General features: G+C 44.3%; 2 protein-coding genes across 12 annotated transcripts in view; one reads left to right on the top strand and one right to left on the bottom strand.

The window, feature by feature from the left end:
* OFD1 (OFD1 centriole and centriolar satellite protein) overlaps window positions 1-1,346 on the bottom strand; it is a 66,212-nt gene extending 64,866 nt beyond the window's left edge. For 7 of the 10 annotated variants that reach the window (XM_073355016.2, XM_073355065.2, XM_073355056.2 and 4 more), the window contains exon 1: window positions 591-658. Coding sequence is in view for 3 of the 10 variants with exons in the window: in XM_073355026.2 (XP_073211127.2) it covers window positions 362-493 (132 nt within the window). In the remaining 7 variants the exon portion in view is untranslated. Of the gene's footprint in view, window positions 1-361; window positions 693-855; window positions 1,013-1,082 lie in introns of those variants that run through there. The other 3 variants (XM_073355046.2, XM_073355102.2, XM_073355026.2) reach the window with 3 other exon arrangements.
* Window positions 1,347-1,373: 27 nt separating this feature from the next.
* TRAPPC2 (trafficking protein particle complex subunit 2) lies at window positions 1,374-12,865 on the top strand. 2 transcript variants are annotated; one of them, XR_012160181.2, is made up of 6 exons: window positions 1,392-1,531; window positions 5,606-5,716; window positions 7,320-7,468; window positions 8,419-8,500; window positions 11,974-12,140; window positions 12,768-12,865. XR_012160181.2 is itself a non-coding variant. In XM_073355162.2 (5 exons), the coding sequence occupies exons 2-5, from the start codon at window positions 5,624-5,626 to the stop codon at window positions 12,070-12,072; spliced, it is 423 nt and encodes a 140-aa protein (XP_073211263.1). In that variant the 5' UTR covers window positions 1,374-1,531; window positions 5,621-5,623; the 3' UTR covers window positions 12,073-12,865. The 2 variants fall into 2 exon arrangements, 1 of the variants encoding a protein (XP_073211263.1); XM_073355162.2 differs by having other exon boundaries at window positions 1,374-1,531; window positions 5,621-5,716; window positions 11,974-12,865.
* The last annotated feature ends 10,995 nt before the right edge of the window (window positions 12,866-23,860 follow it).

Genomic DNA, 23,860 nt, shown 5'->3' with positions numbered 1-23,860 from the left:
AGCAGGGAGATGGCATAAGAACATAAGAATGGCCATATTGGGTCAGAGCAAAGGTCCATCTAGCCCAGTATCCTGTCTTCTGAAAGTGGCCAATGCCAGGTGCCCAGAGGGAATGAACAGAACAGGTAATCATCAAGTGAGCCATCCGCTTCTGGCGAACAGAATCTAGGGACACCATCACTGTCCATCCTGGCTAATACCATGGCAGCACAAGTATTTTCATTTTGGCTAGTGGGCTTAATTAAAAGGTAAATAAGTGACAGGTAAATGACCAGACCAGACTAGACCAGAAATAAACTATTTACACTCCTAAAAAAGGCTACAATCCGACAAGCCAATCTATGCAGGTGGACATTTATACCTGTGTGAAAACCTGTTGCATCTGGAGGGGCTCCATGCAATGCTCCATACAGATCGGCTTGCAGGATTGGGGCCAAAATATGCATTTTCCATGAGAGAAAAGACCATGTAACAAAAAAGGTTTGTCTACCATGGATTTCACTGAAGCCTATTGTTTTCAGTGCCACATAGCTGCAGAGAAACATATGTAAGGTAAGTGCTACGTAACACTAGCTTAAAACAAAACACACCTTGAGTGTGTCCAAAACACCTCGGTTCTTAAATGTCTGATAAAGTCTTTTTCGGAGTTCATCTTGGGACAACGCTTGAAATTCAGAAGAAGCCATCCTGAGCTAAAATATTACAAAACATCATTACTCATCTTCCCAGCAGCCGCCCCAGAAGCCCACCCCAGCACAGCTCCATTGAACGGGTGGGGCCCAGCAGGCCCTGTCCAACTGCACCATTTACACCTCGCCGGCACCCAGAGGGGGATGCGGCTCCGCACAGAAATACCAGCTGGGCGGCAGTCGCTGCCGCGGCCCGGGGCAATCGCCGCGTGTCTCGGGAGACGGGCTGTTTCGCTAAAGCCCCAGCTCCCGGAGTCAGGGGACCGTTGAGTGCCGGCGCTCCCCGGGCAGGGGGCGGAGCCCGGCCCGGGCTGAGCCTAGGAACTGCTCACGGCTACGTGGGGCCCGCCTCCTACCGGGGGCGATGCCCGGGGGAAGGGGGCTCATGCTGACCCCGCGGAGATGCGGAGCCCGAGAGGCTGCTCCGGGCAGGGCCGCCTCCGGCGATTTCGGGGCCCCGCACCCGATACTTCAGCCAAGGAGCCTCGGCCCCGCCAGTCCCGGCAGGGGGCGCCCTAGCGAGGGCGGGGCTAGCGGCCGGGAGCGCGCGCGACTGCCCAGGCCACGTCGCTGAGCCGCGGCGGCGCCGCCAACGGCACCTGCCGCCAAACTGGGCTAATCGCCGCTTCGCGAATCAGCCCCGCCCGGCCGTTACCAACGGCCCCGCCCCCTCCCCCGGAACCCTCGCGAGAACCGACCGTGACCGATCGCTCTCGCGATAGCTGAGAGGGGCTGGGCGTTCACCTTCAGAGCGCGGTGACCAGGGGTGACGCCATCAGCCCGCGCCGGGTGTTTGGGGAGCCCGCGGGGACAGCTTGGGGCCGCGGCGGCTGCACAAGTGGGTGAGTGGCCGGGGGGGGGGCCCTGCTGTGTGGCCGTCCCTTTGCCAGGAGCTGCTCTGCGGGGACCCGCCTGGGCGGGGGCCAGGAATTTCCCTCCCCTTTCCCCCCCCCCTGGGGGTGTTTACTCCCCTCCTGAATTTCCCCAAACCCCTCCCCCCGTTTTGTGAACTAGTTATACATGCAGTGTTGCCAATTTACTGATTGTTTGGAAATCTGAATTGAATTTGAAACATTAATACACACTTTAAAAGCTTATACAGTGTATGATAAAATACGTGCATAGAAAAAGTATACTAGATGTGAAAAGTGTGAACATAGACTAGCTTCCTTATACGGCTGTTGTTTTTTATGACCATGTCAGTGCATTCATTTCGGTGATGTCGGCCAACCTAATAATTTCAAATTATGGTTTGTCCTCAAAGTCCAAATGAGCTCTCCCTGATGGCTAGTGATGAGCTGGGGGGAAACGCTTCAGGCCTTTCCAGATCATATTTACATTCACACCTAGTCTACCTAGGTATCCAGCAAACAGAGCTGTGTTGCCCAAGTGATAGATTTTGGCTGGGGTTGGGTTACAAATCACTTGAATGTGGGGGATAAATAAATGTTGTTGTTCTTATTGTGTGAGTAAAGGGCAGTAGAACTGTACTTAGCCTGTGATGATTGAGGGCATCAGGAGAGAGGGTGGGGACAGGTGTTTTGCTTGATGGTCTACCTAAGTCACAAGTACTATTAGACCTGCTCCTCTCCACTGTTTAAAAACAAAGCTGATTAGGCTCCATAGATAGTCTTTTGTTTTGTTAAGTGACCACTACAGCTGAAATCACTGAGAATCAGGTCTAAGTGCTTAGACCTGCTGTGGGACAGCGTTTCTGTGGAAGAGACGGCCGAGTCTGCACTAGCGCCAAGGTTCCCCTACTGAGAACTCAGCTGAAATCACTGAGAGCTGGGTGGAACCTCAAGAGACCAACTCAGAGAGGTCACAGTGGCAGGTGGCAGCAGAAGGTGATGGCGCAGGGCCATTGGCAACAGAGCGATGGAGTGAACGGTGGCACAACAAACAACAGTGACCAGAGTGAACAGTGAGCAGCTGAAGGAACGAGCAAGGTGCCTTCTTGCTCCCCACCTGGAAGGTGAACTCATGTAAAAGCACCTCTGAACTCTGAGTTTCCACTGACCAAGGACAACACCAGTGAGTGTTCATGAGGCTGTTAAGAATGCTAGAGACACAACACAGTTCATGTGAACAAACATGGCTGTGGTATCATACTTACTATTTAGGCAAGAGATACCACTTGCTACAAACTGGAGGCTAATGTTAAGTACATTGTCACTTGATCATCCTGAAGTTGAACACTGGTTCCAAACAAGACCAGCAAATGCTCACTATCTTTCTGCAAGAAACTCAACTGACTGGCTAGATGCATGTGGTGCAACAGTGAAAGACTCAACCGTTGAAAAAGTGAAGAATTCTCTCCCCACTTTCAAAAAATTTGCTTGCATGGCTGATGAATGCACCAATGCAAATGGTCATCAAGTCTTAAGTCATTGTGTACGTTATCTTGATGTCAGTGGTAGGCCAGTAGATGCATTTTTAGATTGGCTGCATCTGTGACAACCCATATCTTAGAAGAGTTAAATGCTTGTCAGTTGGACCCCAAACAGATGGCTGCTTGTGCATTTGATGGAGCTGCAAACTTCTCTAGAAGACATGGTGGAGCACAAGCTTTCCTTAGAGAAAAGCGTAACCCTAGTCTCTCCTATACACACTGCAGAGGCTATCTACTCCAACTAGCACTAGTACGAGCTGCAGACTCTTCAAAAGACATTATAAAAGCTATACATTTAATGTCTTCATTATATTCTTTTTTCAACAAAAGTCCAAAAAGACTTATTATCTTGGAAAATACAGAAGATACACTGGGACAGAAGTTCAAATTAGTCCAACCTGGAAAACCCTCTGGTTTTCTCATGAGCAATCCTTGGCTGTTGTCTTAAAATTACTTCAGCCATAATTACTGGCTTTGGAAAGTATCTACCAAGATGGGATGGATCCAAGTAGTGCGGCTGGTGGATTACTTTTGCTACTACGTTCAGAGAAGACTATTGCTATTCTCTCCCTTGTAAATCTACTGTTGAAACCACTTGGGTCATTAAACAATGCCATCCAGACATCTGCTACAACAGTAGTAGATCTTTGTCCAGCAATAGACGCTTCATTTGGATCAATCAGAGAGCTATCCGTTGAAAAAGTACTGGAAGAAGCAGAAACTTCAGTCCAGAAGTTGACTAATGAAGGCATTTATATTGAATCCTTAAGTGAAGAAGACAAGAAGTGTTTAAGACAACTGAAAAAGTACACAGACTTGATTCTTAAAAATCTACAACAGCGACTTCTAGATTCTACTCCACCTCTATGTAGCTTTTACAGATCCCTGTCCTATAAACCACCGACAGTTGAGTGGAGTGAGGCACTAACAACAATGGGGCTGCCATGTGCTCAGGACAGAATAGAGAATTTGAACACAGAGTGGAATATCCTACGATGAATGAATGAAGATTTGACTTCAACTTTTTTTATCATCACTAGTGGCTCGACCTGATCTTTATGCTGTGTTTCCTGGGATGAAAGAAGTAGGAATTCATCTCTTGTTACTCCCAGTCACAGCAGTAACAGTTGAGCGTTCTTTTTCATCATTGAATAGAATTTTGTGTTTTGAAGGAAGTCACCTTCCGCCTCATCATGTGAATGAACTAATGAGCATATCAATTGAAGGAATGGAAGTACCAGACACATGAGAAGCAACCAAAGATGAATGCATTGCATTCAAGAAGTGCATTAACAGAGTTGCACAAAATTATAACAAGAAAACAAGAAGGATGTAGATGTAGTGCTTCATAGAAGGCTTGAGTAGCCAACTTTAATTTGTGTGAATATTTTAAAATCTAATAAAATGATCATGAAACATTTTTCAGTTTTTTTACTATGGTGCCATATAGCCCACCTTCACCCTCACCGTCTCACCCCCTCTCTCCCCGTAAAATTGAACACTCCTCCCCCTAATTTCAATTCCTGTGCTGAGCGGTGGAAGTGTCACAATCCTGGGGCGAGGGCTTGAGTGACGAGGCGTGTGCCCTTCCCCTCCCCGCACAGTACCTATCGCTGCTCCATGGCCCTGTTAACCGGTGACCGGTGCCACAATCCCTGCCCTGCATTTCCCCACAGGAGGGGGCAGCGGCTGGCTGCTGCACTGGGCCTCCCTTGCCCGTGTCTGTCACCGGCCGCCAATTAACCCCCTGCGAGGCAGGGGAGGGGCCGCGAAAGTTGAGGGTTAACGCGAGCAACATGTCCCATCCGGCCCCGCTAACGCCCCCCACCTCTCTCTGCCTCTGTTCCCCGGGTGGGTGTCAGCTGCTCCGTAATCCTCCCCCCAGTCTCGGGGTGGGGAGGGTGAGTCTTTCCTGCAGCTTCCACAGAGAGCAGAGCCTTCAAAGAAACAGGCACACGTGGCTGTAAAACTATGGAAATGGGCATGGGCGGGGAAGGTAGAGCCTGAAGCAACTTTCAGCTCAAAGTGGCAAGATTTCAAGCAGACAGTGCCCCTTTTCTTTTGCACTATTGTCTTGTTTATTACCATCTTCGAATGTCACTCTTTTGGACAAAAGATAGATTAGGCCCCAATCTTGCAACGACTCGCTGAGTGCTTAACTTTATATACTATTAGTGGAACTATTACTCTAAAACGAAGCATATCATTAGTCACTGCAGGAGCAGGTCCATATTTACTTCCACTTTTGGTTATCATTATCAGCCAACTACGCCTTCAGGGTGTGGTATGCTAGCAAAAATTTGTAAGAATTAGATTGCAATGGAATGTTTTTAAATATATACAAATGTCTTAAGTTTGTAAAACTCTTACAAAAACTTGCTTACCTCAACTAGTTGACACCGTTTCCTCTTAATGTACAATATAATTTTGTATTAGCTGACTCTTTTTTAGGACTTCTCTAAATGCATTTACATTTCGTGTGTCTGGAAACATCTGTAAAGCATGTCTCTCCTTTCTTGGAAAGGGCATTATTTTGAAGACAATGTCTGGAAGTTTCTACTTTGTAATAGTCGGTCATCATGATAATCCAGTATTTGAAATGGAATTTCTACCTTCTGGAAAAGTGGAGTCCAAGGTTTGTAGATTTTGATAATACTCTGTATAGCTATAGCTGTTTCTATTTGATGAACATTCATTACAAACATGAATTAATAAAGTCTTAGGACAGCCCTTTGAGGTAACTAATATTATTATTGCTTGTATAGAAAACTTTTGGCAGAGCAGGAGGTAGAACCCATAACTCCTGATTCTTTCTATGCATTAAACACCAGACCATTCTGTCTTTCCCGAACACATACACTTCTGTATCTTCAGAGATTCTGTTTTGAATCGAGTATGTACTACTTATAGTTGCTGCTTGATGTGTTACATGCTATCCTTGATTTATCTCACCACCTCCATAGTGCAACTGTGTGATGTCATTCACTGTTCTAGAGGGTAATGCGGAGGATTAAGTTTAGAGTTTTACTCTAATCTTTTTTTGATGTTTAAATATTAATATTACAGCACAAAGTTAATACCACTGGTTTTAGTTTTTATTTGAATGATAATCCTGATTATTTTTTTTTAAACTGGGTCAGGTCTGAATAAGGTCTCCAAAGTATGTGTTAATTGACCTGATTGAGTAGCTTTATAAATAAATACAGGTTAGAAAATGTGTAATATAATGGCTCCAATGAGGATAGAACACACATACCATGATGGGTGCATAAAGAAAATAAAGCGTAGAGTACAGAGCTGAAGTGAAAAGGGGGTTTTAATAATGAGTTTAATTTGTATTATTGATTAGTATCTTCAATGTATCCTAAAACAGAGCTTTTTAGATGTATAGTCATGCTGAAATGCCTCTGACAATTGAGTAAACTTCATTTTTTTGCACTCTAAAATTAAAATGGTTTGAAGCAGGCAAGCATAATCTCAGGTCACATTTTAATAATGTTTTTGGTTTTTTTCCCTTTCCTCCTCCCACTCCCATTTAGCTGTTAAGGAAGTGATGATACTGTTTGCTTCCAAAAGATCTATTTTCCTTCCCAGTTTTACTCTTCCTATCATATCTGAGCAGATCAGAAAATGGAGAAAACCATGAGGAATGGAGCGGACCTGTGGGTGCGAGAGCAGCATCTGAGCAGTATTCCCTCAGTATAGGATATGCTGGAAGGACAGCCACAGTTTCTAAACTATTGGACACTTAGGGAATGGTCTTGGCCAGCTCTTCTTTTCAGTAAACCATTTTTGAATATTCTAGGATGAGAAAACTACTGCTAAGCACATAACTGCATTTACTTACATAGTCACTGCACTGTTAGGGACGAATTCAACTGTGACATTAAGCTAATGCCATTCCTATTTATCATGAGGGAGTTGCACTCATTTACACCCGTGATACTTAATCCTAGGATCTATTGCACAATACTTTCAGCAAAATGGACTATATTAAAAACAAAACCCTAGTTCTTCTCTGTTTTCTGATGCCCTGTTGTCTTTCACCTCTGACACCAAAGTATTGGGAATATATCTTATTGTATTTGTATTTCATTAAAGACCGTGTTATATCTTGCAGAAGAAAGGTTGAGGGGACAAGCTGTAAGAAAATGTACAGCTATTACAGCAGCTGGCAGATTATTCTTATTTAGGTTTTACTCATATAAAATAACTCATTCTGTTTTCCACGATATCAGGATGATCATCGTCATCTCAACCAGTTCATAGCTCATGCTGCTCTTGACCTAGTAGACGAGAATATGTGGCTGTCTAACAACATGTACCTGAAAACAGTGGACAAGTTTAATGAATGGTTTGTTTCTGCTTTTGTCACTGCAGGACATATCCTTTTTCTGTATTTATTCACTTTTGCCAGCAAGTGATAAGTTAAATGAAATAATTATAGAGCAGAACTAATTCTGCTATTTTTACTGAAAGGTAGGTTAGAGATAGTACCCAACATCTGGATGAAGTTTGTCAGAGGCAGATCACTTCTAAAAAGATGGGACTAAGTGTGAGAGACAACAATGGATCTTAATCTGGAGCGGGGATGGAGAGGGCAGAAGAAATACCCTAAGGGGGATTGCCCTGAGCAGAGGGATAAGTGTTATAAAGATAACACCAGGAGAGGAACAATAGAGAGATCTGTTCCTTCCCATACAGTTTTCTTTAATTCCAACCCCTTTTTGAAAGCTGCAAATAAGAGGCTTGGATATAACTATACATGCCTGTTGGTGGTCTCTACACATCCAGTAAAAATAGATAGTTTGTTCAGGTCACTTAGATGTACAGACTTGATTTGGATATCAGAAACCAGGTGTTAATTGCCATGTATGTTGTAAAAATAGTGATTGTATTTATTTGACAGTCTATTCTAATTTCAGGTACATGGAAACATTACTTTGTATTTAAAAAAAAAAATCTCGTCTAAATCTGGATATTCTTTACAAAATAAAGACTTGAATGAGGGAGGTAACGCTTTTTGCTCCCAAAAGCATGGGGAGTTTAATTGCAGATTGAAATTTAATGTTTCCTACAGTTAATGTGCCTGGAGATTCCTCTTTAAATTCTAGATTCCAAAGGACATTGTCTTGCATATATAAAATTCAGGTGTAAGCATTTGCTGCATTAAGCTGTGAGTGCTTGCGTCAATCAAATACCGTGTCAGATTTTTCATTAGTTTTCAAATTTAGTGTTGGTTATAAAACTACTTGGAGAGAGGGAAGAGCACAGAGTCACTAACAGTTAATCTTACATTTTTGGAAGGAAAATTGCTTCCTTAATTGTTCCACATATGAGATTTATTATGCTTCATGATGTAAGACAAGAAGATGGAATTAAAAACTTCTTTAATGATGTCTATGACTTGTATATAAAGGTAAGAATGATCTTCTTATAATTTTGTGTAAAATTTTAAAGTGTGTTCTACCATACACACTTAAGCACTGTCTGCATTAGGGAAACTCCAAAATTTCCCTCCATTGCCACAGGTGCAGCTGTACTAGAGTTAATCACACTGGAAACCCTGTCTAGACCCAGCCACTGTAGCCAGAGCAGTTAATATTGTGTCTATTAGACTTGATCTTAGCAGGTTTAATTGACACAGCATTATAAGCAGTTCTGGCCATGGAGAGGCCTTCATTTCTGTGTGAAGGTATTATCACTAAGAGCCAAATTTAGGGGTGAGCCTAAAATGGTGTAAATTGCACCTTCTCAACTCCTGTGGGTGAAATTTAGATATGATGCATTAGAGACTTAAAGTCTAAGGGAGTTGGTGTGACTGAATACACCCTGTATTCACCCCTTACAAGCTGTTGTAATAATCTTTGACCAAAATATGTGGGGTGAGGAACCATTTTAAAACTAATAACTCACTGGTCAATAATATGATAAAATGTATGGACACAATGTGTATTAAGAGTTATGAACATAAGATGAAATTATGACTCAGTGTGTTTACCAGACTAGTCTGGGGAGAGGATAAACCTGTTCCTCAAAGACAAAGGAAAAGCTAACACCCTCTATCCAGGTCTCATGAAAGTTGGTGAGCAGCTCAGGTCACCATTTGTTGGTAACGAAGAGGGGCAGGAACAGATCAATCTGAATCTTAGCAAGCAAACCGTAGAGACTCTTTTACCAAAGGGGGACTAGACTACAAAAGTGAGGGGCAAAAACATCCCCCTGATCTCTCTCACTCATACACGTTATACCAATAAATTAAAAACCAGCAGGATCTTATTAAAGGGAAAAAGGCAAAATACCACATTTATTGTGAATACAGAAAGAATCATAGTAAGCAGTTAGTTATAGCTATAACATTCCATTCAATCTCATATTTATTCACATACACACACACACACGCATTCTGCAAGGTTGTTATCATAGTTACCAGCCTTAGAGTTGCTCATGCCAAGCCACTGGCCAGGTGGCCTGGACATGAGGAGGAAGCATCATGTCTGATGCTCCTGGAAGTTGGTTTGCAGAATCAGACCCCAAAGTTCTCACTTTCTAGAGTCTATAGGAATTTCTTCCTATGCCAGTCTATGGGAATTGCTTCATCATGCTGTTGCTGAATCAATCAGCAAATGGCACATTCCTGACGGCTCCGTGCTGCCAGGTGTTATCTTGTTCTTTGGTTCTCCCATTCTTGAGGCTGTTGGGTGGATTCCAGTCTGCCCTCCGGGGGGGGAACCTCTGGTTATTTCCACTTGACACCTTCTTCAGCCGATGGGACACTGGATTCTTAGGCTAGCACCTCCCTGATAATTCAGTTATTATCCACACCAAGCATCCATCCACATACATCCTCTATCTCTATTTTAATCACAATTGTTAATACAACAAAAGGGCGGGGAGTCTCTGGGTGCTGTTTCTGTTGTTACAGAGTATTGCTTTGAGTCTCTCTCTGTGAATTGCTTTGAGAACAGACTCTGTCTTAGAATGTACTAACGCAATTAGCAGCTTGCAAGTTTCACACATAGAGGGAGAGAAACAGTACCAAAAACCAAGAGACCTCTTTGTTTAAATTCCAGGGTATTACTAATTATGGGGAATCAAACTCATTTGTGATTTTAATACAGAACTTCTTTAATATGATCCAACACACCACTCTTTTTCACTTAAGATGACAAAGGAACCAGCCCTTTGACTTTGGGCGGGGGTAGGGTGGCCAACTTTCTCATGTCTCAAAACTGGACCCCCTTGAGGCTCCAACCCTGTTCCACCTCTTCCCTCGAGGCCCCTTCCCCTGCTTGCTCCCCTCATCCCTTAATTCGCTGCTCTCTGCCCTCAACTCCAGTCTGAACAGCCCCAAGGGACTTGCAAAGCCCAGCTTCAACAGGCAACCTGGAAGTGCAGATCAGAAGAGCTCTGTAGCCAGGCAGCCCCACTGGCGAGCTAGGACATGACCCTCCTGCATGGCAGCCTCTAGCCTCCCTCTGTGCTGCCTGCCCAGTAACCCTCTTCCCTGCCCATCTGAGCCCTCCCTGCCCCGGAGCTCCCTGAGAGCCTGGCCGGGGGAAGCATTGGTGGCGGGCAGCTCACATTCATTCTATACCTGCTGGCAGCCCCTTACCCCACTCACCATGGACCCCCTCACTCTTTCCTCTACTGCAGCCCTGCAAACCATGCTCCTCAACGGGGGTGCCCAAGGTTCATGTGTGTTGCCACAGAAGCCACTGCTTCAGGACCAGGCAAGAGGCTGTCACTTCCCCCCGACCTGCAGTAATTGGATTTTTAGTGTCTTATCAGTACATCTGACCACACAGTGCCAGATCCCCTTTTTGACTGGACTTTCCAGTCGATAACCAGACACCTGGTTACCCTAAGTGGGAGGAGGATCCTGTCTTGGGATTTTAGTGAGCAATATTACTGGGAGCATGTGGTAAGGATTTACCTTGAGCCAAGTCTACTCCATTAAATTTTAGCTACTAGGAAGCGTTTTATCTTGTAACCATTTGTGACTTCAATATCTTATACTTCTACCTACTTAAAATGTATCTCTTTGTAGTTAAACTTTTTATTTTTAATCAGAACAAATCCAGTGTTTAAACTGAACTGTTTAGGTAACTCCAGTTAAAGTAGCAAACAGTTGCATATTGACCCCCTTACAGGGGCAACAGGCCTTTAATATCTGAACTGCCCTGAAGAGGGCTGGACAGTGCAGAACACATTTTGGGGAAAATTCAGGACTGGGTGTATGTTGGGGTCACCCTGCAGCGAGTAACCAAGGCTGCTGGAAGCCACAGTGTGACTGGAGTGTTGCTGGCAGGCTGCTGGGGTCAGAGTTGCTGGACTAAGGGTGTAGCAATACACAGACACTCAGGATGTGACCTGCATGCTGTTTGTGAGCGGCCCAGCTTGGGAGCTACAATAGAAGGCATTGTGAGGCACCCAGAGTTGTGGGGCAGGTGTTGACAGCCCCTCATTGGGCTGGATTTCACCCCAGTTTGTTTAAACTCTTGTAATATACAAATGGGGTTGGGGGGCAGCAGCCTCTCAGCTTGGTCAAATTAACATTACGGTATGGAGAAAGAACTAAGATTTGGGGTCTGATAACTGTCTTTATTTAAGCAAATAATAACAAGTCTTATTAAAATGGTTCCACCAGCTGGAGCAACTGCAATAGTACACTGAGGGGAAGACAGTCACCTGAGCCTCAGAACAGTGCCAGTTTAAACAGAAATCTCCAGTAATATCACTAGGGATTTCTACTTAAAAACTGGTGCTAAGGTTCAATGTAGGGCTTTTAGTAATTGGTCTCTTAAGAGCTGAAGAATACTAATTATTTCTCTGTTTCTTTGTAGTTCTAAACAGTCTGTTTATTGATGAGTCTCTCTCCTTTTTCCTCAGTTTGCAATGAATCCATTCTATGAACCCAATTCTCCTGTTCGATCAAGTGCATTCGACAGAAAAGTGCAATTTCTTGGGAAAAAACATCTTTTAAGCTGAATACTTTTAAATAGAGAGACTTTATTGTATCTTCATGAATCTGAACTGTAATTAGCTTAAATAACCTGGTAAGTTTTCAGCATGTTTGACATGTTCTCTTTTTGAAGACTTAAGACAAATCAGCTGCCCCATAATTTTTTTCCAAAATTGAGCTTTTGGGGTTATGAGAAATACTGTAAAAATCCTTCCAGTTGCCATGGGTCGTGAAAGTGTTAACTGAACAAGTCAGTATAAACAGTCGTAGCAAATCTTACTGTATTCCAAAGTTAGAGGCATCAGTATATCAGTTGCCTTATCAATGCAGAGATGAAAAGCAGATCTCGTGTTTATGTAGCCTGTTGGAAGGAAATCAGATCTAAATGCAAAAAAAGCTTTAGTGTCTGGGTGTATTTCACAATTGTATGACTTAGCACAAAGAATAGGGAATTTCTTAATTGTTAGGCCTAAAGGGAGAAATATTGGTTAACGTAGTAAGATTAAAAGTTGCTATGTTTGTCACAGTCCTAAATAGGAAACTCTTGCACAGCACAATACAAGACTAATTCCCCCTTGCCCCTGTCATGTGAGCTCTGAGATGCATCCCAGCATGCTGTGGTTAAAGAAACATCTGGGGCTGGCAATTAAGACCTTGCAATACTATTTTCCAATAAGTCAGCAACTCTCAAACAGCTTTTCTTTTCTTTTTTTTAAAAAAGATCAAAACTGCTGAACAATGTACTGCATGGTTGATGCAAGAAACCTATACCTGCACATTGCGCCAGTGAAAGAATAAAGAAAATATAATAGATCAAAAGATTTACAGCCATTCTTCCCTAACTTACGCCATTTCTTTTCAGGACAACTCTTAATCATATATTTAAGTTCCACTGAGGTAAATAGAATTTGAATGTTGAAGCACCCTCCTGAATATGGAACTTGAACTATTTTGTGAGGTTGGATAGGGTGCAAGGCAGATTTTGGACCATTCTGTTTACTATTCTGCACTACAAAATAGAGAAACTTTTGCAAGCAGGTATCTTTATACTGTCATTCCAAAATAGTTATAATTTTGAAATGAATAGCATAATATCAAGCAGATACACAGCTATACTGTAAGATACTTTGGTTCAGTTTAGAGTACACGTAATCCATTATTTTGCATGTTATATAAACTGATTTCTTAGCGTTGGCTTATTAAATATGTGAAAGACCTCATACAAGTGACTGAAGACCTAGTTGTTTCAGAAACATTTTGCATTTTCCATTTAAATTGGTTATTTAAATTGTTTTAGCTGTAGATTTATCCAATCCTCATTTAAGAACTATGCTTATTTCTAAAACATCCCAGGAAAACTGGAAGATAATATTAAGAGGTCCTGCTGTTTCTTTCAAATAAAATTTGACATTGCATGGTGTGGACACTTCAACTGCATATATACTACAAATGAGTTGAAAGGAGATCATTTTATGATGTGGTAAAAGATGAGGGCTTTTTTCCCCATCAGGACATCCTTGCTCCATTGTTGCTTATAGACTTGTATACCGAAAATCTGTCTTTTTGACAGGATGCTGTATCACAGTAGATGTAAAAGGTAAAATCTGAAACCACCAGGTGGAGATTCTGAAGACAATTTAATCTTTTATGCTGACTTTTTTCAAAAGTTTTTAAGTGGAAAACAGCTGGTCTTGTTTTGACAGCAGGAGACTGATTTCTCATTTCGAAGATATTTGAAAAACTGACTTCAGTATAGGCTGCTCCTACTATTTTCTTAGTATATAGCTTATCTTCGTTATAAAGTTATGTTAAACAATTGATTTGTTGAACCTATTCTTTTCACTCCAGAGTCTAAAGTTCCAACAGCAATTATTTCACTCTAACTTACGTACATAGCAAATGGGGAACTGCTTTAGAAGTGATCAACTATGAGCTGACAAATTCAATTTGTCATAGTATTTTAGTGTACAGCTCCAGTACTGCTAGTTTGTATATGTATTGTTTCAGATTTAAAATTCCCCATTGCTTTAAAAAATAAAATACCCCCACATTGTTTGAATGAGGCCTTAGGGGCCTAAAGAGTTCCTTTGTTTGCTGAAAATTCATCTGTGGGGCTACAGGGCTTTTCTTGTGGTATACAGTAGAACCTCAAAGATACAAACACGGGATTTACAGACTCACTGGACTACTGGCCATTATGTGAAACCAGAAGTAACCAATCAGGCACTATCGGGGGGGGGAAGGCAGAAAGTAAATACTCTACTCTGCCTGCATTGCATCTTCAAGGTAAGCACATCTAGGCTGCCAGCCTGAGGCAGTGGGGTCTGCACTGCTTTCACCACTGCCCCTGCCAGGAAGGGGATGCACTGTTTTTTTACCTCCAGCTCCCCCAGGGGATAAGCTGTTCTCTCTCTCTCACATGCACTATCTGCCGGCAAGAGGAAAAGCTTGCAAACTTACGCCAGCCAGGGCTGAGTAGAAAGCTCAGATGCCCCTGAAACTTGGCCTGTAGTGTCAGCTGCTGAATCTGGAGCCCAAACTGTGCTTTGTTCAGAGTTTTGAACATTTCAGAGTTACAGACAACCTCCATTCCTGAGGTGTCTGTAAATATAGGTAAATATTTTTGTTACCTGGTCAAACACACATCCTTTTAATGCATTGACAGTGTACTTACTGAGTACATCCTTAAATGTTAACAAAAGTGCATAGTTCAAATATGTCAGCATGGATCATGCTGTAGGTACTCATGGGCTAAAGACTGGGTAGAGCCCATTGAATAGTAGTGTCAGTTGTGGTCACATGTCCCATACCACTTCATGTTTCCACAAAGGCATGAAAGGCAGAGTGCCTGCCTTCCTCCTCCACTTTTCTCTGACCACCCATGGCAGTAAAATGGAACCTAGAGGTGTGGACCTGCCAGTGTTTGCTAACCTTTGTTTTTCAATGATCTGTTTGGAGATTGTCATTAAAACCTACAGTCAAATTAGACTAGTGAGGTTATTTTCCCCTGCTACTTCTAGTGAACAGCTGTTCCAGAACCTCACTCTTCTGATTAGCATCCTTCTGACTTTTTCAGCCTAGATCTGCAGTTTTAGTCAGCCCTCCTATGCTAGACATCAGTAGCAGTCTCAGAACAGACCTAAGTGGCACCAGAGGAACCTGGCAATCCCTTTCCCCACTGAAAGTCATCTTTGCCAGATGAGACAGCAGTAGCAGCCCCAACACTGTCATAAGACTGTTTCAGAACATTCCAAGACCTTTTAACTCTAGGACATCAACCTGTGATCCAGGAAGAGTCCCATAAGTCACTCCAACTCTCTCACTGAGATGAACTATAAGATGCATAGAAAGCTGGCTAGATTGTCAGGCTCAATGGGTAGTGATTAATGGCTCCATGTCTACTTGGCAGCCGGTATCAAGTGGAGTGTCCCAAGGGTCAGTCCTGGGACTGGTTTTGTTCAGTATCTTCATTAATGATCTGGAGGATGGTGTGGATTGCACCCTCAGCAAGTTTGCAAATGACACTAAACTGGGAGAAGTGGTAGATACATTGGAGGGTAGGGATAGGATACAGAAGGACCTAGACAAATTAGAGGATTGGGTCAAAAGAAATCAGGTGAGCTTCAACAAGGACAAGTGCAGAGTTCTGTACTTAGGACAGAAGAATCCCATGCACTGCTACAGATTCGGGACCGAATGGCTAGTCAGCAGTTCTGCAGAAAAGGACCTAGGGGTTACAGTGGACGAGAAGCCAGATAGGAGTCAGTGTGCCCTTGCTGCCAAGAAGGCTAACAACATTTTGGGCTGTATAAGTAGGGGCATTGCCAGCAGATCAAGGGATGTGATCATTCCCCTCTGTTTGACATTGAGGCCTCATCTGGAGTACTGTGTCCAGTTTTGGGCCCCACACTACAAGAAAGATGTGGAAAAATTGGAAAGCGCCCAGTAGAGGGCAACAAAAATTATTCAGGGACTGGAACACATGACTTGTGAGGAGAGGCTGAGGGAACTGGGATTGTTTAGTCTGCAGAAGAGAAGAATGAGAGGGGATTTGTTAGCTGCTTTTAACTACCTGAAAGGGGGTTCCAAAGAGGATGGATCTAGACTGTTCTCAGTGGTAGCAGATGACAGAACAAGAAGCAATGGTCTCAAGTTGCAGTGGGGGAGGTTTAGGTTGGATATTAGAAAAAACTTTTTCAGTAGGAGCATGGTGAAGCACTGGAATGGGTTACCTAGGGAGGTGGTGGTGGAATCTCCTTCCTTTGAGGTTTTTAAGATCAGGCTTGACAAAGCCCTGGCTGGGATGATTTAGTTAGGGATCGGTCCTGCTTTGAGCAGGGGGTTGGACTAGATGACCTCTAGAGGTCCCTTCCAACCCTGACATTCTATGATCTTCCCAGCCTAAGAAGAATACATGCTAACATATTTCTTCTACATCACTATCCCAGAAAGTTAAGAAAAGGCATATATTTAATAGTAAGAATGTTAAAGGTACAATTCTTTTTAGAAAGTGACTTACTAACAGCATGAGGTTCTATTTTACTGTATTGAACATACATCTATAACAAGTGGGTTCAGTTTTTTAGTACAGATGATTTTGTAACTGCCAGCACTGGACATTTATAATGGGATTTGGCAGTCAAGCTGGGTCACCAGTTGTCATAAATATAAAGGGAAGGGTAAACCCCTTTGAAATCCCTCCTGGCCAGGGGAAAGCTCCTCTCACCTGTAAAGGGTTAAGAAGCTAAAGGTAACCTTGCTGGCACCTGACCAAAATGACGAATGAGGAGACAAGATACTTTCAAAAGCTGGGAGGAGGGAGAGAAACAAAGGGCCTGTGTCTGTCTGTAGTCGTCTTGGCCGGGGATAGACCAGGAATGGAGTCTTAGAACTTTTAGTAAGTAATCTAGCTAGGTATGTGTTAGATTATGATTTCTTTAAATGGCTGAGAAAAGAATTGTGCTGAATAGAATAACTATTTCTGTCTGTGTATCTTTTTTGTAACTTAAGGTTTTGCCTAGAGGGGTTCTCTATGTTTTTGAATCTAATTACCCTGTAAGATATCTACCATCCTGATTTTACAGGGGGGATTTCTTTATTTCTATTTACTTCTATTTTTTATTAAAAGTCTTCTTGTAAAAAACTGAATGCTTTTTCATTGTTCTCAGATCCAAGGGTTTGGGTCTGTGGTCATCTATGCAAATTGGTGAGGCTTTTTACCAAACCTTGTCCAGGAAGTGGGGTGCAAGGTTTTGGGAAGTATTTTGGGGGGAAGGACGCGTCCAAACAGCTCTTCCCCAGTAACCAGTATTAGTTTGGTGGTGGTAGCGGCCAGTCCAAGGACAACGGGGGGAATATTTTGTACCTTGGGGAAGTTTTGACCTAAGCTGGTAAAGATAAGCTTAGGAGGTTTTTTTCATGCAGGTCCCCACATCTGTACCCTAGAGTTCAGAGTGGGGGAGGAACCTTGACATGGTGGCATAGTGGTGGGATTAACCTGAAATCATTTTGAGATCCAGTTGAGATTTTTTGAACTAGAAATACAGATTTTAAAAAGGAATTTTTTTTTTCCTGTGGAAAGGAAGTCCAGAAAGCAGCTTTGAAACTGAAAGCACCTTTGTTTTCTCTGCTTTGTGGCCAAGCAGAGACAAAAGGGGATTATCTTGTGAATTGCAGGTTTTCTTTGCCTGGAGGCAGGGTACTTAACTCCTGCAGGGAAATTCACAGTCTTCCAACCCAGAGGTTTTTTTTTCTTTTCTTCCTAAAAGTAAATAGGGGGTGTGTGTTCTACCCATTTGCTTTTTCTTTGGGCTGGGTAAGCAGGTTTCCAAGTAGTTGGAGGTTTTTTGCTTTAATTTGGGCCCAGAGCAGAGACAAGGGAATTGTCTTTTTCTGTAGGCTGACAGTCACTATCAGAGAATAGGTATTCTATTCCAGCACAGCAAAATTTTACAGCCACGTTTTGTTTGTTTATTTCTAAACCTCGGGTGTAAAGTTAGTTAAAAACAGAGAGGTTAGAATGACCAAATCCTCAGCTCGACTACAGCTGGAATTACCCAAATTTCAGGCTGAGGAAAAACAAAGGGAACATGAAAGACAGATAGAACTCATGCGGCTGGAGAAGGAGGTACAGGAGGCTGCCCACAAGAGGGAAATGGAGGCAAGGAAGCATGTGGAGGAGGAGAAGGAAAAAGAGAGGAAGCATGTGGAGGAGGTGGAGAGGATAAAGGCCCAGCAGAATATACCAACAAACCCTAGCAATCCTTCTCCAGGTACCACTTCCCATCCCAGAAAGTTCCCCACCTACAAGGCAGGTGATGATACTGAGGCCTTCTTAGAAAACTTCGAAAGGGCCTGCCTTGGGTACAACATCTCTACTGACCAATACATGGTAGAGCTGAGGCCGCAGCTCAGTGGACCCTTAGTTGAGGTGGCAGCTGAAATGCCTAAAGAACACATGAACAAGTATGAACTGTTTAAATCCAAGGCAAGAGTCAGAATGGGGATAACACCCGAGCAGTCTCATCGGAGGTTCAGAGCCCTAAGGTGGAAACCAGACATGTCATTTACCCGACATGCCTACCACATTGTGAAACATTGGGATGCCTGGATATCAGGAGCAAGTGTTGAATCTCCAGTAAATTTGCCCTTCCTAATGCAAATGGAACAATTCTTAGAGGGTGTTCCTGAGGAAATAGAAAGATACATCCTAGACGGGAAGCCCAAAACTGTAATCGAGGCAGGAGAGATTGGAGCCAGATGGGTGGAGGTGGCAGAGAAGAAGAAAACTGGTCGCAGTTGGAGCGGAGACCAGAAGGGACCACCCCAGACCACACCCTATTACCGGGGGCCGCCCAAAGCCCCACCTACCTCCCAAAGAACCCTCCAGACCCCTTATCGTCCCACCACCCCGTTCTCCAGCAACCCTCCTCGCCCCAGTGACCCGTCAGCTGGACAATGTTTTAAATGTAACGAGCTGGGGCATGTAAAGGCCAACTGCCCCAAGAACCCCAACAGATTACAGTTCGTTGCACCGGAATCACACCAGAGGTCCACAGGCCCAGATACCTCCCAGATACCCTTGGAGCGGAGGGAAACTGTGAGTGTGGGTGGGAAGAAGGTCACCGCGTGGAGGGACACCGGAGCACAAGTGTCAGCTATCCACGCTTCCTTAGTGGACCCCAATTTAATCAACCCAGAGATCCAAGTGACGATTCAACCCTTCAAGTCCAACTCTTTCAATTTGCCTACAGCCAAGTTGCCTGTCCAGTACAAGGGCTGGTCAGGAATGTGGACTTTTGCAGTCTATGATGATTATCCCATCCCCATGCTGTTGGGGGAAGACTTGGCCAAGCATGTGAAGCAGGCCAAGAGGGTGGGAACGGTCACCCGCAGCCAGGCTAAACAAGCTGTGAGGCCTAGCTCTGTTCCGGAAACTTCTATCAGGACCCGGTCAGAGGTGCTGGACCTGGACCCCAGGCCAATGTCTGCAACAGCAGTAGTGGATCCAGTCCCAGAGACCCAGACGGAACCAGTCCCAGAACCGGAACCAGCCGAACAACCAACACCAGACCCCGTGTCAGCACTGAATCCAGTACTTGCAACCTCAACACCAGAGGGCCCCACCGAACCTGAACTGGCAGCAGCCGATAACCCTACACAAGAGGCTCAGCCGGAGCCTGAATCCCAACATAGTGCACCAGCGGAGAGCGGTTCACAGTCAACAGAAACAGCTCCATCCCCTATATCGCTTCCAGAGGGACCAAGCCTATGTCCCCAATCCAATGAGGAACTGATGTCTCCAGCATCAAGGGAACAGTTCCAGACCGAACAGGAAGCAGATGAAAGCCTCCAGAGAGCTTGGACGGCGGCACAGAGCAACCCACCGCCTCTCAGCTCTTCTAATCGATCCAGGTTTGTTGTAGAAAGAGGACTTTTATACAAGGAAACTCTTTCTGGTGGACACCAGGAAGACTGGCATCCTCAGAGACAGTTGGTAGTTCCAACTAAATACCGGGCCAAGCTCTTGAGCTTAGCCCATGATCACCCTAGTGGCCATGCTGGGGTGAACAGGACCAAAGACCGTTTGGGGGGGTCATTCCACTGGGAGGGAATGGGCAAGGATGTTTCTACCTATGTCCAGTCTTGTGAGGTGTGCCAAAGAGTGGGAATACCCCAAGACCAGGTCAAAGCCCCTCTCCAGCCACTCCCCATCATTGAAGTTCCATTTCAGCGAGTAGCTGTGGATATTCTGGGTCCTTTTCCGAAAAAGACACCCAGAGGAAAGCAGTACATACTGACTTTCATGGATTTTGCCACCCGATGGCCGGAAGCAGTAGCTCTAAGCAACACCAGGGCTAAAAGTGTGTGCCAGGCACTAGCAGACATTTTTGCCAGGGTAGGTTGGCCCTCCGACATCCTCACAGATGCAGGGACTAATTTCCTGGCAGGAACTATGAAAAACCTTTGGGAAGCTCATGGGGTAAATCACTTGGTTACCACTCCTTACCACCATCAAACAAATGGCATGGTGGAGAAGTTTAATGGAACTTTGGGGGCCATGATTCGTAAATGAGCACTCCAATGATTGGGACCTAGTATTGCAGCAGTTGCTCTTTGCCTACAGAGCTGTACCACATCCCAGTTTAGGGTTTTCCCCATTTGAACTTGTATATGGCCGTGAGGTTAAGGGGCCATTGCAGTTGGTGAAGCAGCAATGGGAGGGATTTACACCTTCTCCAGGAACTAACATTCTGGACTTTGTAACCAACCTACAAAACACCCTCCGAACCTCTTTAGCCCTTGCTAGAGAAAACTTACAGGATGCTCAAAAAGAGCAAAAAGCCTGGTATGATAAACATACCAGAGAGCGTTCCTTCAAAGTAGGAGACCAGGTCATGGTCTTAAAGGCGCTCCAGGCCCATAAAATGGAAGCATCGTGGGAAGGGCCATTCACGGTCCAGGAGCGCCTGGGAGCTGTTAATTATCTCATAGCATTCCCCACCTCCAACCGAAAGCCTAAGGTGTACCATATTAATTCTCTAAAGCCCTTTTATTCCAGAGAATTAAAGGTTTGTCAGTTTACAGCCCAGGGAGGAGACGACGCTGAGTGGCCTGAAGGTGTCTACTACAAAGGGAAATGTGCTGGTGGTGTGGAAGAGGTGAACCTCTCCATGACCCTTGGGCGTATGCAGCGACAGCAGATCCAGGAGCTGTGCACTAGCTACGCGCCAACGTTCTCAGCCACCCCAGGACTGACTGAACGGGCATACCACTCCATTGACACAGGTAATGCTCACCCAATTAGGGTCCAACCTTACCAGGTGTCTCCTCAAGCTAAAACTGCTATAGAACGGGAGATCCAGGATATGTTACAGATGGGTGTAATCCACCCCTCTGAAAGTGCATGGGCATCTCCAGTGGTTCTAGTTCCCAAACCAGATGGGGAAATACGTTTTTGCGTAGACTACCGTAAGCTAAATGCTGTAACTCGCCCAGACAACTATCCAATGCCACGCACAGATGAACTATTAGAGAAACTGGGACGGGCCCAGTTCATCTCTACCTTGGACTTAACCAAGGGGTACTGGCAGGTACCGCTAGATGAATCTGCCAAGGAAAGGTCAGCCTTCATCACACATCTCGGGCTGTATGAATTTAATGTACTCCCTTTCGGGCTGCGAAATGCACCCGCCACTTTCCAAAGACTTGTAGATGGTCTCCTAGTGGGATTAGGAGAATATGCAGTCGCCTACCTTGATGACGTGGCCATATTTTCGGATTCCTGGGCAGACCACCTGGAACATCTACAAAAAGTCCTTGAGCACATAAGGGAGGCAGGACTAACTGTTAAGGCTAAGAAGTGTCAAATAGGCCTAAACAGAGTGACTTACCTTGGACACCAGGTGGGTCAAGGAACTATCAGCCCCCTACAGGCCAAAGTGGATGCTATCCAAAAGTGGCCTGTCCCAAAGTCAAAGAAACAGGTTCAATCCTTCTTAGGCTTGGCCGGTTATTACAGACGATTTGTACCGCACTACAGCCAAATTGCTGCCCCACTGACAGACCTAACCAAAAAGAAACAGCCAAATGCTGTTCAGTGGACCAAAAAGTGTCAGAAGGCCTTTAATAAGCTTAAAGCGACACTCATGTCTGACCCTGTACTAAAGGCCCCAGACTTTGACAAACCGTTCCTAGTAACCACAGATGCGTCCGAGCGTGGTGTGGGAGCAGTTTTAATGCAGAAAGGACCTGATCAAGAATTCCACCCTGTAGTGTTTCTCAGCAAAAAACTGTCTGAGAGGGAAAGCAACTGGTCAGTCACTGAAAAAGAATGTTACGCCATTGTCTATGCTCTGGAAAAGCTACGCCCATATGTTTGGGGACGGCGTTTCCACCTGCAAACCGACCATGCTGCACTGAAGTGGCTTCACACCGTCAAGGAAACTAACAAAAAACTTCTTCGATGGAGTTTAGCTCTCCAAGATTTTGATTTCGACATCCAACACATCACAGGAGCTTCTAACCAAGTGGCTGATGCACTCTCCCGTAAAAGTTTCCCAGAATCAACTGGTTAAAATCGTCCTTGAGATGTGGAAAATGTTAGTCTTTATGTACTTGGTAGTATATTTAGAGATGCATGTGTCTTATTAACTCTGTTTTTCCTAGAGCTCCAGGAAGAAATCCCAGCCAGTGTTTCACCCTAGCTGAGATTTGGGGGGCGTGTCATAAATATAAAGGGAAGGGTAAACCCCTTTGAAATCCCTCCTGGCCAGGGGAAAGCTCCTCTCACCTGTAAAGGGTTAAGAAGCTAAAGGTAACCTCGCTGGCACCTGACCAAAATGACCAATGAGGAGACAAGATACTTTCAAAAGCTGGGAGGAGGGAGAGAAACAAAGGGTCTGTGTCTGTCGTCGTCTTGGCCGGGGATAGACCAGGAATGGAGTCTTAGAACTTTTAGTAAGTAATCTAGCTAGGTATGTGTTAGATTATGATTTCTTTAAATGGCTGAGAAAAGAATTGTGCTGAATAGAATAACTATTTCTGTCTGTGTATCTTTTTTGTAACTTAAGGTTTTGCCTAGAGGGGTTCTCTATGTTTTTGAATCTAATTACCCTGTAAGATATCTACCATCCTGATTTTACAGGGGGGATTTCTTTATTTCTATTTACTTCTATTTTTTATTAAAAGTCTTCTTGTAAAAAACTGAATGCTTTTTCATTGTTCTCAGATCCAAGGGTTTGGGTCTGTGGTCATCTATGCAAATTGGTGAGGCTTTTTACCAAACCTTGTCCAGGAAGTGGGGTGCAAGGTTTTGGGAAGTATTTTGGGGGGAAGGACGCGTCCAAACAGCTCTTCCCCAGTAACCAGTATTAGTTTGGTGGTGTAGCGGCCAGTCCAAGGACAACAGGGGGAATATTTTGTACCTTGGGGAAGTTTTGACCTAAGCTGGTAAAGATAAGCTTAGGAGGTTTTTTTCATGCAGGTCCCCACATCTGTACCCTAGAGTTCAGAGTGGGGGAGGAACCTTGACACCAGTAATAAAAGGTTCCACACTGCAAGCTCTGCCCTCAGGAACAGATGTATCTGTGTTTGGGGACGTAACTGAAATTTAAGTAAGAAGTTCTGTTATTGCCCATGTCGATCTGAGAGAGAGAGAACAGGATTCATTAGCTCTACAAGGATAACAGGAGTAAAAACTTATTTGCTGCTTATGTAAGCAGATGAAGCCCTGCTTCTGCACAAGAAGCAGCTCTGTGAATGGAGGGGATACTTCAGTTGCATACAAGTCAGTTTTCAGCCACACATCAAGTT

Source organism: Lepidochelys kempii, chromosome 1, assembly GCF_965140285.1.
Source record: "Lepidochelys kempii isolate rLepKem1 chromosome 1, rLepKem1.hap1, whole genome shotgun sequence".
NCBI classification, from domain to species: Eukaryota; Metazoa; Chordata; order Testudines; family Cheloniidae; genus Lepidochelys; species Lepidochelys kempii.
This window is presented reverse-complemented; position numbering and strand designations above follow the sequence as displayed.

Coding starts and splice junctions, on each gene's coding strand:
- TRAPPC2 (XM_073355162.2), top strand. CDS start 5,624: ATGTCTGGAAGTTTCTACTTTGTAATAGTCGGTCATCATGATAATCCA. Junction 7,469..8,418: donor TTTGTCACTGCAGGACATAT/CCTTTTTCTGTA, acceptor TGTTCCACATAT/GAGATTTATTATGCTTCATG. Junction 8,501..11,973: donor TCTATGACTTGTATATAAAG/GTAAGAATGATC, acceptor CTTTTTCCTCAG/TTTGCAATGAATCCATTCTA.